The sequence below is a fragment of the Erithacus rubecula genome (genome assembly GCF_903797595.1).
Source record: "Erithacus rubecula genome assembly, chromosome: 3".
Classification (NCBI taxonomy): Eukaryota; Metazoa; Chordata; class Aves; order Passeriformes; family Muscicapidae; genus Erithacus; species Erithacus rubecula.
Window position 1 is genome coordinate 110,539,724 of NC_136689.1, and position 16,977 is coordinate 110,556,700.

Below are 16,977 nucleotides of genomic sequence, written 5' to 3' on the forward strand. Positions count from 1 at the left end.
ATTTTCTTTTGTTTCCAAATCAGAGGATAGCCCCCAGAATAGCTCTGGTTCCTTTGGACTCCCTACCTAACTTTTTTTTCTGGTATTGTAGCAAGGCTATTAAAACAAACCTTAGGAATTGCCTTATGTGGGACTTCAATTGATAAAGTTGTATGTAATAAGGTGAGTGAGGAATGATCCTGCAAGTGTGGCTGCACTACTGTACTACTAGAAAAGGACTCTATAGAGCATTACTACACAAAATATGTGAAATTTCCTTCTCAGATTATCTTGGGTAGTAGTTTTTCTTGTTTTCTTCTGTTTTCAAGCAGTTTTGCTGGTAATTTAATGATCAAATGTTGAGGCACTTAGTCTGTATGACTTGGAAAGGATGGATTCATGTGATTCTCCTAGGCAGCTTTCCTGATGGTCCACAGAGTAGGGTGCTTATCAAACTCAGCACCATTGAACTGAGGTATGATCACATGGGAGTTTTCTACAGCCAGGGAAATAGCAAAATTTGAATGTCTGGTGTGCTGATTTGGATGTTCCTGTAGTTAAATCCTGCAGAGGGACTGTCTTACTGTAGTTAACTTGAAAATACATCCAAATAGTTCACTGCATCAGTTTTGTTATCCAGAAAATTGGGGAACCAATGTGACCTTTATTTTTGTAATAAGATGCACTGATTTAATCTTTCTCTCTTTTAACAGGGAGTTTGCTGGATTTTCTGAAGAGTGATGAAGGAAGCAAATTGCTGCTTCCAAAGCTAATTGACTTCTCTGCTCAGGTAAAACTTTAAAAATATGCTCAAAATTATAGACTCTCTTTAGAATCTGAAACTCATACTAGGCCATTTTATCCTAAGGATTTTTTACATTAAAAAAAATGGAATTTACTGATCAATTGTGAGTAAATATGGTTAATTGAAAGGAGGTGGAAGAGGTTTCAAAGGGAATATGTGGTTAGGCTTAACTCTTAGATACTGCTGGTGACCTTTTTAGATGGTAGCAGCACCCAACTGCCTTCCTTTGTGAAAAGGCTGTTTTTAATTTGAGCAGCTACAAATGGAAAGTGTAAGGACAAGTTTATGAGTTTTTGCTCAGCAGATTCCTTCAGAGTTAACAAATGTGTAATTTTTTTCCCTCTTAAGTTTGGTTAACTGGTCAAACTCCTCTTAACCTCAGTGTACTCTTCTTGGTTTCAAATTCTTAGCTAAGTTATTGTGAAATGGTGTTTCAGGTACTAGTGTATGATTTATGAACCAGGATTGTTTTGAAATGTGCAAGTTATCTCTGTTTTAACTGAAATCTGAAGAGAGACTCTAGAATGATTTGTGTGTCAAAGCCTGAATCAAAGGTCCCAGAGTTGGTGTTTTGTCTTGAACAGTAACCAAAATTAGATGTCCAGGGGGGCATGTACAAAAATAAAGTAATAATTCTGCTTTTGCAGGTTGTAATTCATGTTAGTAGTAGGCAATGAGGATATTTCTGGTAGGTTATTGTTGACCAAACTTTTTTGGGGTTGTCTTTTAATGTATTAGAGTTTACAGATTGTAGTACCCTATCATGTTAACTTGCTATAACTCATGAGGAAAGATGGGAAACACTAAAAGGTAGAATACAGCATTAGGAATTTATACCAAAAATTCACAATAAGAATATTATATAAATGTTTTATGTAATTATTGCCATACAAATAATTATAGGATTAGATATTAGGAATATTTCTTTACCAAAAGAGCTGTCAAACACAGGAACAGGCTTCCTAGATCAATGATTAATGCCACAAACCTGTCATATTTTAAAAGTAATTTGGTCAATGGCCTTATATATGTCCTTAATATATGTTTTACCTTCTGTTTAAGTGGTCAAGAAGTTGAACTAGATGATCACTGAGGGTCCTTTCCAACTGGAACTATTGTATTCTTCAGTATATTGTATATCACATATTGTTATATGGGTGTTTCATATATCAAATGTAGGTTTTTATTTCACATAGACTCAGTGGAAGAATTTTGGTTTTTTTCCTATAATTATTGTTTCAGTGTGATTATAGGCTTCTTAAATTTTTCTGGACTATTTGGGTAGTTTGTCATTGAGAATTTATTTTTAGTGGGATAAATGCTTTGTAGATGTGGAAAACCTGCTGGATCCCAGGTCATGGTCTGAAGAGATGAGTAACGGGGCAGAAAAGAAAATAAAAGGTAGCTTTGAAAATAGTGTAAAATTCAAGAGAGAAAAGAATATCTGTGAGCATTGATATGAAAGGAGACCTGAGATATGGAGAGAAGAGCACACGTGGTTTCACAGCAGATCTTTGTGTAAGAGTTAGGGATGTTGTGTTCATTTTAAATTAATACTGTGGTTTTAGGTATTTAAGGCTTGAAAAGAGTAATGGACTAAAGAGCAACTCTGTGCACAACTTGGGTAAATCACTTCAAGATAACAAGGGTCAGAGATTGTCATTCACAAAGCTTTGAAGGTCACTTCAAATGGACATCACCTGTCACCCTGATCTGACAGCAGCTCTCAGAGCCAGTTCCTGCACTTGGCTCAGGGCCAGGACCTGGTGCTGCACAGGTGATGTGACAAGCCCCTCTTGTCACAGGAGATGCAGACCAGCAAGTGGAATTCCTGAGACTGGCTTGCAGTCATCCTAAGGGGATGTTCAGGAATGCCTCTCTGAGGGTTTCTGGCTGAGGCCCAAGCAAAACTTTGGAACAGAGATACTGGGATTTTTGTTATGGAAAGAATTTGTAGGGGTTTTGAGCACATTTAAAGAGCCTTTAATGCCACTATGTGATAACAGGGCTGTGTGGAATAGACTTGCAGGCTACATGTGTGTGGTTCCAGACCAGAAATTTCCCTCTTACCTACACAGATATTCCACCAGTCTTCTCTGTCTCTGTCAGTCTGAATTTATTGGTATCTCTTTAGGGCAAAAGATGGACAAAAATCTTTTCAGACTTCTGCTAAGGTAACCTGTGAATCACACTTTTCCTAATGGAGGCTGTGTGTAAAGGAGAACACAAAATGTGTGTAGTTTTTTGGTGTGACTCTGGTTTGTAAAAATGGAGCACTAATTTATTCTTACAGAAGTGATGTTAAACTCTCAGCAGAGTGAAGGGCAAAGAAATTTGGAGAGATATGTTTCAGAGGAAGTTAAAATGAATGTGGAAGGAAGATTGTGGTGAAGATTCTTATTCTTAGATAAGATTAGGCTTTTTTTTTTTTTTTTTCTCTTGGTGGACACACGCTTGAGGTTTTCATTACTCTCTGATCACACCATTCTGGCAAAGCACTTTGCCAGGCTATCTCAGCTTCCCAGGAACACTGAAAATGCAAGAAATAGTAGCTGAGCATTAGCTTATTTTTACCATCATCCATCTGTGATGTTACAAGACTCAGGAGGGACTGGGAATGGGAGAAAGGGAGGGGAGGATGTGGTCTCTGTGACTATGAGCTGGCTAAAGAATATAGTGCAGGCAGTTGTACAGGAAGCTCCAGGTGAAGCTGATTTTCCAAGTGAAGAGCACTGGATTGTTGTTTGCATTGCCAGGCTGCTGTATAGTGCTCCACTCTCTGAGTTCATTACACCTTTGCCTTGCAGAGTCTTGAAAACAAATATGTGTTTGCAAGAGGTGAAACATTCTGACTTTGCAAAATAAGGACTTCTCCTCTAGGTGAAATAAACAACTTTTTTAAAGTAAGCATTTTTCAAGCAAGTAGTCAAATACACTCCTGCTCTGCTGTACTGACTTAGCTGTCTAGTTAGGTGAACACCCTGCAGATGGACATTTTTGGCAGAGACAGCTGTTGCTGGGTTACACTTACAGCTAGTGCCTACCTTAACTTACAGCTGTGGATTCTGGACTTTGGTGGTTTACTTTCTGTACTAATGGTCATGATTTATGAAATTGGGTTTGTGGACAAGATGGTAAGAAAATGTCTGCTAGGAAGGTGGTCCAGCTCAGTTTCTGAAGCAACCTGCTCTCTGACAGAGCTGAAGGTGTCTCTTGTACTTTAATCAGTGCATATGGATAGGGGCTGGGGGAATTTAATGTTAGCTATGCATGGCAAAGACAATTTTATCCATTGGAGATGAATCTTAGAAGTCTCTGAAATGAGAATGTTTTAAGGGACACTGAGTTTTTGCAAACATATCTTCAAGCACATACTACAGAGTAGAACTGTGGCATCTCCTGTAGAAGTCAGCACCAGCCTGGCTCCTTCAGTTCCTAAAGCAACTGGAGCACTCAGGGTTTTACTAGTTCTGTCTTGCCTCAGAGGCAATTTACAAGAAGAGCCTCCAATTCTTTGTTTCACATTTCCTGAATTCATGGTTGTTCCTGCTTGATTAGATCTGCTGGAAACCTAGGGCACGAATTCAGTGAACCTTTTGTATGTGTAAACTCTTCCTGCTTCTTATGCAAATCCACTACCTTCCAGGCAGGACTCATGTGTAGGGGTTAGGAAAATGATACCTGTTTTTACTAAACACTCATAACTTTTGAAAGGGTCAAAGCTTTGTCCTAAAACCAGTCATTTCTTTCTCATGCAGTGCTGATACTTTCATTATTTCTTCAGTGATCTGCAGCTTGACTGGCAACTTCTTTCTGTCTTCCAAGGCTACAGTGCCATTGAAAAAATAGAAAACTTAGAATAAAATTAATAGAGATTTTTTGATGCAGTGTTTTAATCCCTCTCTACCCTCCTTTTTAAAGTCATAGTAGAAAGTCATACCCAGATTATAATTAATTTTAAGTCTCATTTGGCATTGTGACATTTCCACTGTGTATTCCTTTTCACGCTTCTTTATTTTTAATGATACACTCTAATGTTCCTGTGCATAATTATATACATTACTTTTACAATAATTTTTTTCCCTGTGAATCTGCTTTAACTACATAGCTGCTTGACTGGGGCAAGAGGAATATGATTTTACAACCTTTCCTGACTTCACCTTTAGGATAAGCACTGCTGCAAAATGAAAATTGTTACTACACTGATGTATCATTTGAAGATATTTGTCCTTGGCAAAGCTCTCAATGGCCAGATACAAAGGGTCCACGCCCTCTTCATAGACAAAGAGTAATGTGAAGATGAGATGTCTTTTGAAAACTCTGGGACCAAGAAGTATATTTGATTTTATTATGCATCTGGACATTATTGAAAGGTACAGTTATTGAAAGATTGATCCCAGACCAAAGGCAGCCCGGTCCAGATCAATAACACCTCCACATCAAACCTTTCAAAGACTGTTGCAGACTGGTTTTAGTGAGGCTTCTCCCTGGGAACTGAGAGAATTACCAGATTTAAGGCAGTGTAAAACTCAGGGTATGCTCCATTATTTCCTCTGCTTAAAATGCACCAGCAGGATGCTTGTGTCCACCCTCAGTGTTTTGCACTCGTTTCCAGTCTGGTTTTTGGGCTGCTTTACCTGCTTTGACAGGAGCATCCCACCCAGCTGTGGGCCAGAGCAGCCCTTGTGGGCAGCTGGGAGAGGCTCTGGGGCCACTGTCCCACACCCACTGTGACTTTATCTGGAGCTTTACAGCTACAGGTGCTGGCTTATGGAGTGATGCATTTCTCCTGGAGGACTTTTCTGTCATTCTCACCCTGGGTGCATAGTTCCTACTATGTAGAGATCAGTTTGGGTTGTTTTTTAAAAGGATTTAATGTGGGTATTTCTAAAAGTGTGTGTCAGTAGTTCATTAAAGGTGATGGGGAACTTCCCTTCTTGGCAGTAACACTTGAGCAGTGTAGGCAGAATTCTCTTTTAAAGGCCACAAAACATATCCCTGAAACCCAAATTAGCTTTCCCATCCTGCTCCTGAATAGATGTTACATGTAGCTGAACAGTCTTGACAGGTAGCAATGATCATTAAAAGAGAGGAGAAAAGGCTTTAATTTTCTTTTGTTCACATGAATTTCTCCAGCATTAACATTTCATTTGGCAATGAAAACCCAACAATAATCATTAGAAGTTATCATGTGGGCTCTGGCACCCATTCCCTCAATCAAAAAATCACAATTTTCTTCTTCTTTTCCCATAAACAAATGTTTGACATGACCAGATGTGTGAGCTCAGATTTTTGGTCACTGTGTTTCTCCTTCTTCTCTGATTCAAAAATTCCTTGCTGTTAATATTTTCTTACTTTCAAATTTTCTGCATTTTTCAGTGAATCTAGCACAAATAAGAGGAAATAAAATCATCTTTTCAATGGCTTTTCTTGGTTGGACTTGGAAATTAATATCACTGTCTCAAATGGTTTCTTTTATGAAGTGATTCTTCATTCCCTATCCAGCAGTTTACCCAAATGTTATATCTGTGCAGGGAAGAAAGAGGGAAGCTGGTTCCTCTGTGGTGTTTGCTGTAATTTTGGTGGCATTACCAAACCTGTTTGCATTTTGGGTGGATCTGGCCAGTGCAAACTCAGCATTGATATCACAGCAAAGCTTTCCTTTCATCTCTGCTTCCTCCCAAAGCCATGTAGGCAGAGCAGACTCTACATTAAATACTGCTCCTCTATTGTGTCTGAGAGTCCCTGAGAAGACTTTCTGTGGCAATTATTCACTTGTAGCTACTTCCTTCATTAGTAAATGTTTTACTTATTTCTAGAAAATGTGAAATGCAGGTGTTGCTCATTCTCTTCATCAGAGTTTCTTCTTGGTTTAGTGTGAGAACCCCCCTGCACTGTACCAGGGCAATGTCACACTTCTCTGAAGAGTGTATCTGCTGTAAGAAGAGGTTTGCAGTGGAAGGAAGTGAGAGTGGCTCTGTTTTTCCATTGCTTAAACCGAAAAAGAGGAACAAAGGCTGTGTAGTTTTGTGTTGTAAGTGGTGGCAGTGTTTGCCTTGGCAGCACCCCATGGGGACTTTTTAAACACGAATAAGCAGAAGTGATGTTCAAGTTCTCTTCAGATTTGGTCAGCTGCTCTGCCTGCTTTGCTGCACAGCTGGAAGGAGCCCCTCTGGTGCTGGGGAGGGATCTGTGCCCTTTGCTCCTCAGGTGCACAGGAGAGAGGGAAACTGGTGGAGGTGCCAGGGACTGGAGCACCCTCAGTGCTTTCCTGCTGCTCCAGGCAGATCTGAGGGTGTGGGTGTTCCCCTAATCATGTGGCCAAGAGGGGTCTGTCACCCCCCACAGACACCCCAGAGAGGGTCCTGTGGCACAGGTGGAACCTTGACTGGGAATGTGCCATCACCAGTCTCACATGAAAGATAAAAACTGATGGCTCCCAAAGACAGGGTTTCATTTTCTTTCTTCTTAGATCCTCTTAAACTGTTGGACAGAATACAGTCTACACATCAGTTTTATTACTCTGAGTTTAGAAACTATTATTTCAGGTTTTTTTAATTTTTTTTCCCCCTGTAAAGGAAAATGTTTTTGTCAGGAAAAAAAAACTAAAAAAATGTAGCCTAGAAAAATGTCATCCCCTGTGCATATTTTGAGGTTATTAATCCTCTTTAATTTGGCTTGGAAATCGATTTGGGCTGCTGAAATGCAGATTATATTTGCTTATGATACTATCTGAGAGCTGGCTGTTGCCAAAACCTCCTCATGTATGAACAGGTACATATTGTTGTAGAAGAAAATAAAGTTGTTTCCCCTATCTTAGTAATTGCTTCCTGATTGTCCAGGCTTGTACTGTGTAGGTAGAAAGTTGTTGGGATTTTAAACTTTCTCTGCACTGTTGGTTTATCAGTACCTGCTTCATCAGAACACCTGTATTCTAAGAGATTAATTCATTCCATTTTCTTAGTATTTAGACAATTAACTGGTTTATAATTTAGGCAAGAGGATATTTTAATAGAAATTCTAGGAACATTTTATTCAAGATTCTGTTTCAGGAAATGTCTTTCATACATATGTAATCCTGCCAGCTGTTATTCACCCAAATAATTCTTTCAGAGCTGCTGCTGTAAGCAGAGTTTTGCAGGACTGGATCTGTGCATAGGTTTTCCATGGCAATCCCCCCTTTCCTGGCTTCCATCTAAAAAATTCTCCAAAGACATCAGTAATAAATAAATGGATGTGGCTTTGCTGATACTTTTGAAGAAAGAGGTATCAGACCTGCTAATGGAGCTGCATGGTATTGAAATACCAAAATATTTATTCTTTTGCTTACAGATTGCAGAAGGGATGGCATACATAGAAAGAAAAAATTATATCCATCGAGATTTGAGAGCAGCGAATGTGCTGGTTTCAGACTTGCTGATGTGCAAAATTGCTGATTTTGGACTAGCAAGGGTGATCGAAGACAATGAATACACAGCAAGGGAAGGTATGTATTTCTATTTTTGTCTTTAAATCTTCAGCCTCTGGGAGGCAGTGAGGCTGTATCTAACAGAAATATGGTCACCAAGGATAGAGAATGCTTCCTGGGGGCAGCAGTCTAATGCCAACAACTTCTAAAATGAATAAAGGAAACAAATAACCTCTCTGTGCTGCCCAAGATTTTTGATGAGTTTATTTTTAAATAAATTTGAAAAACAAAGACAACCAAGAGTATTTAACTGCATGCAGTTTTTTCCTAAATTGAACAAAGTAATTGTACAGTCACAGCTTCCATATCACAGAATGAAAGGCCAGGAAACTGTGATCTTATATTCTCTAAACATCCTTAAGTGCCACATGAACCTCCTTTCACCTAGGGAAAGGAAGACCCCCTAGCAGGTGTAGGTGTTGCTAACAAGAAAAGCTTTAGCAGAACTGGTTACCTTTGGAAGCTGTTTGAGGAGCTGCAGCATTAATTTGCATGTTCAGCAGCATAGTAGGGACACTGGAAGGCTGGGTAACATCCCTGTTCAACACAGGGATGAGAGGTAACAGGGCTGGCAAGAGAGAAAACATGCTATGGAAGATGTATTTCTGGGTTTTGCCATGAGTGTTTGGCTAATGTTGTCAAGGATCCTTTCAAGAAGTGCAGTGTTGGTTGTAGTGAAAAGTTTTACTTTTGCTTCCATGCATAAGGGTAACTTTCCAGAGTAGTTTGCCCTTCTCCTTTTAAAGACACTGCCTCAGGTTCTCACAGTCCAGATGGACCTGTGGTAACATAGGGTGAGAGGGGAAGTACTAAAGCACAAAAAAGAAAGAGAACAACACACTACAGCTGAGATTCAAGGAGCATGAGCTCCTCAGCAGTCACTGAGTTACAGCAATTCAATAGATCAGCAGGAAGGGTCTGATTAAGCAGTTTTCAGAGGTACAGAACCATATCTGTGGATTTTAGCTAACTCTGGACATTGCATATTGATAAAACTAACTTCTCAGGTTATAAATTTTTTATGTCAAGTTTCTTTGATGTGTTTTCTGCTATCAGAAAAGTTTCCTAGCTCACCTGGTATTTTGTGCCATAATGTTAGAGGAGGCCTTAAAAGGCTTAGAGAGACTCTGCTTGTATTACTCCTCATTGTCAAATGAATTAATGTAGTATTCACAACAAAGGCTGCCTGAATGTTTTTATTTAACTGAAAGGAGTTTGCTTTTTATATGGCAATTTCTGGAATCAGTTAGTTAGATATGAAAGACAGTAATTTAAGATATGACTTTTTAAGGTATTTCTTGCTACTGCTTTTGCATCTATGTCTGAATGTGAAATGGATTAAAGTGACTATTTGAGACTGTACTCTTTTTTTAGGTGCAAAATTCCCTATTAAATGGACAGCACCAGAGGCAATTAACTATGGATCTTTCACTATTAAATCTGATGTGTGGTCATTTGGGATTCTCCTGTATGAAATTGTTACATATGGAAAGATTCCTTATCCAGGTATGGGCCTGTGGTTTTATTCTGTATTTCTATTTTGGTGCTAAAAGGCAAAGAAAATATTCAGGTAAAGAGCTGGCATTTGACAGTAGTGACACCAATGGTTGGAAAAATGTCCTACAGGTAATCTTACTGCTTTGAAAACTCAGTCACTGTAAGTGTAAGGCACATGCCTCTCCAGGGTCAATTTTAGCAAACAGACTAATGGCACCATGGGTATATAGTCATTTTTATATATTCTAAAGGTCTTACAACTGCAGCAAATGCAGATCCTGCATTTATGACATTTCTGTTTTGTGGAGTTTTGTGTCCCATGGCGAGGATGCAGTGCTGCAAGTTCTAGCAGTGCTCTGTAAGCTGATGGGGATTTTAATAACATAATATGTGAAGATACTAAGAAAGCATGTTTTCACAAGCAAATAGGCTGTAATAATGTCAGTGCTAGCTAGTCTAAACAAATATGAAAGCAGACCCTAAAGCAGTGTTGCTGTACCACTAGGAGTGTTTACTATTTGTTGTTCCATACAGTCAGGTACAACACCACAGAGGTGTGCACATCAAATGCAGCTACATTAGGTAGCTGTGAGATGGTCATGTGGGTCATGTTTTATTTTTTATTGTTAAACAAAATACATACTAATGTTTCCAGCACACAGAGACACCTTGTATGAAGGGGTTTTTTATGCACATTAAATTATTACATCTCAGGTATAGATGATTAATTCTGGGCAGCAGACTGCATTAATTTAACCTTACTGAGGTTATGGGAAATTGCCCTGAATTCCCTTCTCTTGTGGGCAGATGGGGAAAGTACAGCCATGTATGCATATCTCATAGGCAGAGTAACTTCTGAGAAGAACCTTGGGATCCTGACAGGAAAGGGAGACCAGGTATTTCATCCAAGCAAAACTTTCCCAGTGCTTCCAGTGCAGCAACTCTTGCTATTTAAACAGTGAAAACATTTTCACCACTTCATGAGCAGCTGGAATTCTGCATTCTGAAGGGCTAGAGATGGTCAAGAGGCACTTGAGATGGTCAAGACCTGAGTCCCTGGAGTGACAGTAGGCTGAACACCTCTGGGTGGTGGGAAATCCCACAAGACTCAGGCAGTGGGACAGGGTGATGGCACCCAGCTTCACTCTGCTAAGGAAGAACATAGTGGCTTTCCATACAAGAGGTAGAGCCAAACCAGACATTCTCATGGCACAGTTCTAGGCCAGGAAAACACTTAAGCTCAAGACCAGCCCCCTTAAACTTCAAGAGGTGATAGGGCAGCTTGCACAGCTGGGTGCTCTGGGTCAGTTTGTGGGTGAGGGCTATGAAATACTTGACAGCACAGAAAGCCCTCCCAGAGCTCTTCCTAAACAGTGCATATGTCCCAAGGAAGGATCAGAGGGGAGATGAGTGCAGCCAAGTAAATCATAGCTCTTCCCAAGGTCAAGATACCTTTTTACCCCTTTAGCGTTCTTGTGTGTACAGACAGTCCCTGCACTGAGCTGGGCTCACAAGATTATTTCTGAAGAATTTCTGTTTAGCAAATTTATAAATTTTAAATATGCTTCTCTGAGCAAACCTACAAGGTCACCTGGAAACCAGCACTACAAAAATACAAAACCCAGTCCAATACTTAATTCTGCAGCTAAATCTTCTCTGTCTTTACCTTCCTGAGCCATATCAGGGTTTTATTTTAAGGACAAAGTCAATCTGTACAGCAGACATGGCACTGCTGCACTGCTGTGGGAAAATCTCTTTTCTAGGGGAAGTTTGGACAATATTTTTTTAAATGTGGGAGCATTTTTATGAGCACCATAAATACTCTGTGCACTGTGGATTCATTCGTCAACCAGCAGTTACAGAAGGAAGGCTCTTGACTGCATTTTAGAATATTTTAATATTGCAGGTACTTTTTTTTAATATTTGCAGGTATTGCTTGCATTTAAATGGAAGAAATATATATCTATTTTAAACGGAAGTATAAATTAAAATAGCCTGTTAGACTGAAAGTTGATTCTAAGAATCAGAATCACAGCAAAATACATGGGTGACCAATCTACTTTACATGAAGAGAGGTGACAGATTTGGGCAAATTACCCCAGCATGGCAGTAGTGACAACCTGGTGATAGATTGTAACCAGTAGCCACTGGACAGAAACAGTAAATCGATTTTTCACTTCTAATGGGAATGGTTCAAAATATTATTTTCAATTATTAACCAGCTCTAGCAACAAGAGTATTCAGCATATAGCTGCATATGAAACAGCTGGAGTTGAAACTGGCAAGTAGCTAATACCTGTACTCAACTTGTTAGGAAGCATTTCTAGCCAGGAAATTTGGAGTTTTTGTGATCTTTGTTCTTAAATTCCAGCAGCTGTTTCTCCTCCTGAGAAAGTCAAAGCCATTAGTGGAAGTACAGTTTCAGGAACTACCTCTGAAATATGAAACAAGTATCTGATTTCCTGGGCACATAAGTTGAATTGGTAGCTTAAACCAATTTTCTGAGTGATTACACAGTATGTCAATACTGGCACCATCCATAATTGCATTCCAGCTATGTCTGCTATTCCCCACAAGGTAGGACAGTGGGATTCTTCCTCCACACCACTGTGTTCACATCCTTTTCCCAGGCCCTAACATAAACAAAGGTGGCTTGTGAAACCTAACAGGTACCACAGCATAAATTAGCAGACATGTACCAAAACTTTAGCATTCAAGAGGGTGTAAGTGTGATAAATATGTATGTGGGATAGATTTCTTTTACTGATTAGGATGTAGATATGGTAAGACAATTCTTTAGCTACAAAAAGAAAAAATTGAAAGAATTTTTAAAAGTTCAACAAGTAACTATTTTGAAAATACTGCTTGGACTGTGGGTAACCTGTTTTGTTTTCAATAAAACCCCAAACACATGGAAGTATATATGTGACATATTTACTCTGGGATACTGATAAAAGTGTTTTCTTTTTTTGGTTCTGAACTCAAATGGACATTAAACAGATAGTTCTCCTGCAGGGTAGCTGAAACACAGGCTTTGTCCTTAGTATTCACAATGCAACAATCAGTCCTGCAGACAACAGATCTATGCACAATCCTACAAAGTACTTAAACCCAAAAAATCATCCCCATTCTGCATAAGAGCCCAGTAGCAGCAATATTTATGTAGCAGCACAGTTAAATAAGATTTTGTATGGTAGGAATAACTGCTTTATTGCATATATTATATATAATCCATTTCTTTAGGTTCAAGCAGTCCAATCACTGTCCTTCATAAAATGCTGTATTGCCTTTCTTCCTGTATTTGATTTGTCTCTATATAGCAGTAATTCCTTATTCTGTGGCAACATGCCCTTCCCCTAGTTTGAAATACTTCTTTTCTGCACATGGGCAGTATTAGCTCAGGAAAACTTCTCTTTCCAAAGAGGAACTGAAAATACAAAAGATGTGCCCAAAGTAAGCACTTTGATCCAGAGTCAGATTACATAGCTGAGGGTATTTTTGGAAAAGCTTAAAGCCAACAGGCTTGAGCTGAAGTCAACTATATGTACTATGGACATCTTGAATAATCCAAGTAATTATAGTGGATAAAGTTGTCATTTGGTTGTAATTCAAATGTGTCCTTACCTGCCAAGTGCCTTAAACCACAGCCACAGCAGTCAGACAATACCTACAAAGATCTGCAGAGTCTGCAGCAACAGAGCTGCTCCAAGGACTCAGGGGAGCACCACACCTGCATCTCCACTCTTGACCTTGCTCAGAGCAGAACCCATGCAAGAACCCAGCCAAGCAGAGCTGCTCTCCCTGCACCTCTGGGGAGCTGGAGCCTGTCCTGCATGGCCCTGACCAGAGGCTGGGTGGCATGAGAAAACCTCAAGGAGCTGTAGGTCTGGGGCACCCTTCTCAAAAGGGAAAACCTTCTTTGGTGAGTGTGAATCTCTAGGATGAAGAACAGGTGCCTCCTGCATGCCCAGCCATCAGAACAAAGAGCAGTCACTGAGTACAGAAAAGAGTCTGTGTCCAGAGAAGGCAATGCAACCACTGGGCTGATTAGATTTGCAGAGAAAAGGACAAAGTCAAAGGCAGGTTTCTGGGTAGGAAGTGGTGAGCCTAAAACAGCAAAAGCTGGCCCTAGTGTAGCTGACCTCATGAGAGGAGGTGTTGAAATTGTTTTGTGAACCAGTCTCTCAAGGGTTTGATAAGAGGGGGAGGAGTGACAGGAAATAATAAAAAAGGGGGAGGCGGATGGAGTCCAGGGCAGGTCTCTCTCATGTGACAGTAGCTGGCATGAGAGATGCAGGATGCACTGCTGGTACTTACTGTTCTCATCCTCTGAAAGAAAATCATAGCAGACAAAGCTCAGCACAGCTGGCAAGATGGTTTTGCATGACAGGAATAGGACAAGAGGGGAAATTGCCTATTACGATTTCATATGTGATTTCATGAGTGACTGTCCAATATCTTGCAAACAGCAGCATTTACACAAAAGCTGATGTAGAAGAAAGCCTGAAAGATTTGGGCAGGCTGACTGGCAGTGTGGTCAGACAGGGAGGCTGCTCTCCATCTCAGGATGGATGGGCTCTGCAGCTAGAGTTGAAGGCTGGTGCCAGGGTGGGCTTTTGCTGGGAGTCACAACAGCACAGGAAGCAGAATAGATGGGGACAGAACTGGCCAGAAGTACAGATCAGAGATGGTTCTGGAGATAAGATTTATGATTTTTCCCCACAGTCTTGTTAGACTTGGGACTAGAGAGGGTGTGGTGCTCAACTGCAGAAAGGGAAAGGTTCCCACGAGGCTGTTCAGAGCAAGTCTCTCACTGCTGGTACACACCTTGAACTAATTTATTTAACACATGCTGGGAGCTACCTTTAATAAGTAGCAAGGGTGTTAGAGTAGTAGGTGAAGATCTTTAGGGTGAAGTAAAAATAAAAGAAAATATAATTGCTCTAGAAATTCAGATAATTTCATCTTATTTTGGTTTTTTTCGTTGAAGGTATGAGCAATTCTGATGTGATGGTTGCTCTTCAGCGTGGGTACCGAATGCCACGCATGGAAACCTGCCCAGCTGAGCTTTATGATATCATGAAAACATGCTGGAAAGACAAAGCAGAAGAGAGACCAACCTTTGATTACCTACAGAGTGTGCTTGATGACTTCTACACAGCAACAGAAGGGCAGTATCAACAACAGCCATAGAACAAAGACATTTTTTCTATTGACTGTCTTTAGAACAGACTGCTCAAACCAGTTACTTCATGCATTCAGATGTCTTAACTGAGTGTGGAAGCTGAAATACTGAAGGAAAGAATAATTCTGCAGAGAAATAATGTTTATATTTGGTTAAAACAGTTCCTCTATAGCCTCAAGTTCTCCTTAAAGGCTCTGTGTTTCGCATCTGTAGGATCACCCCAAAGCAAACAGGCTTTTTGGGGTGAGGAGAGAGAAGGAAGGAAAGCAATCATGCCCTGGGGTACAGCTTGGCAAGACCTTAGGACTTGTCATGCAGTATATTACAAGGAGACCTTGATAAAAGGGTTGAGAGAATGCATGAACAGCTGTTTTCCAAACAAAAAGTCACACAGGAGAATGTACAGATTTAAGACATGGTGACATTCTTGAATAATCTTTTTTGAAATACAGCATATTGTAAAAATTATTTTTATATCCTTGTTATTTCACATTAGTATCAGGCATAGTGTCAGCTCTTGTAAGACTTTCTAAACAGTGTCAAGGTTTCCTTTGAGGAAGAGTTATGTGTGCAGTTCTTTACACTGAAAAAAGTTCTGGTTTACTGCTGTAAAACCCTAAATTTAAAATCATTTTCAAAGCATTGTGAAACCATCACAGATGCAAAAGTGCAAGATGAACACACATGACTGCAGATGTGGCAGCACACCTCATTCTGTGTTCAACCTTCAGCTTCCCACAAGGCCAAAGTCATCATCTGGAGTCCATGGAAAAGCACAGGATTTTGAAGGAAGTTTATACTTGCATTGCAGTCACTGAAACTTATGAGTGAAAATATTTTAATCTTCATTTTTAATCCTCTGTGGTTATTCAAGAATATTCCTTATACTTTTGCTGCTTTAATCAACTAACCTCAAATCTGTTTGAAAGCTAAAACTAGCTCTAGAACTATCAAAAACAATTTGTGGAAACATTCAATAGGAGATCAAATTATATTGCAGTGATTCTGTTGTTTGTTGTTCAGTATTACAGATCTAATTCTTAAAGTGAATGCAAGTTGCTATGCTCTTTACATTAAATTGTTCTATCAAATTACTTACCCAAACAGATGAGCTAGTGCACTTGCAATGTAAACACAGCATAGATTCTTTTTCAAAGCAACATTGGTTCTTACAACTGAAACCCAGTACAAATCTTTTGCCATCTTTCAGCCCAATTATTTAGGCAAATGGTACTTTGCAGAAGCTTCAAACCTTTCTGAGAAAGCTTCATTGTGCCTGCAGGTGAAGCTCAGCAGCAGAAGTATTCATGGCTTTTCTTCTCCAGTGGCTTCCTTCAGTCAAACTGTGCAGTTTAAACAGACTATCAGTTAAATATGTAAATAGTTTCTATTGTATGGTGATTTTTAATTTTAATAAACATTTAATCTGGAGAAAATTGTATGGTAGTAATTTTAGATAAAACAAACAACAGATGTTCTATCCAGTGGTAGCTTCATTTGGAACAGGGGAATCTCTGATTATCACCACTATCAAGATCAATGGATTCTGCTTTCAGTCACTTTTTAGAAACTGAAAAGGACAAAACCAACAATTTTTGCATTCTTCTTGAGGGTTCTTATTGTTCAGGAAAGAGAAGAATCAACCCTTCAACCCTCAGCTTGAAGAGCCTCCCAAAGGTCTTTAATGCAACAACTACACTGTGCTTTAGCAACTCTTGGGAAAATATTAACAGTTCAGTACTGGCCACTAGCTCAGGCTTCACTTTATTTTAAGACAAAAAAAAAAAAAAGTTTAAGATAACGTAACTTTGTCTTTCAAAGCATTTCCTGTTGCCAACCAAAGAGCTCTGGAAAGTAAGAGGGAAATACAGCAAGAACAGTTGCTCAGGGAATAGGAGATTATAGTTAGTGTTACATAAAATTGCTAGACAGGCTGCCAAGGTGTAGCAGGAGGTAGTTTGAAATGGTATAAGGGAAATTTTCCAGTATTAGCCTGTTCTGATGATTTTTTAACTTCTGTTTAAATTGCTTTTCCTAAAGCAA

General features: G+C 39.6%; 1 protein-coding gene across 8 annotated transcripts in view; it reads left to right on the top strand.

Annotated features, from left to right (window-relative positions):
* LYN (LYN proto-oncogene, Src family tyrosine kinase) overlaps positions 1–16,370 on the top strand; it is a 49,089-nt gene extending 32,719 nt beyond the window's left edge. For all 8 annotated transcript variants that reach the window (XM_079299854.1, XM_079299858.1, XM_079299855.1 and 5 more), the window contains exons 10-13: positions 693–769; positions 8,117–8,270; positions 9,627–9,758; positions 14,740–16,370. In XM_079299854.1, coding sequence (XP_079155980.1) covers positions 693–769; positions 8,117–8,270; positions 9,627–9,758; positions 14,740–14,942 — 566 coding nt within the window. In that variant the 3' untranslated portion in view covers positions 14,943–16,370. The remainder of the gene's footprint in view (positions 1–692; positions 770–8,116; positions 8,271–9,626; positions 9,759–14,739) is intronic.
* Positions 16,371–16,977: the final 607 nt, after the last annotated feature.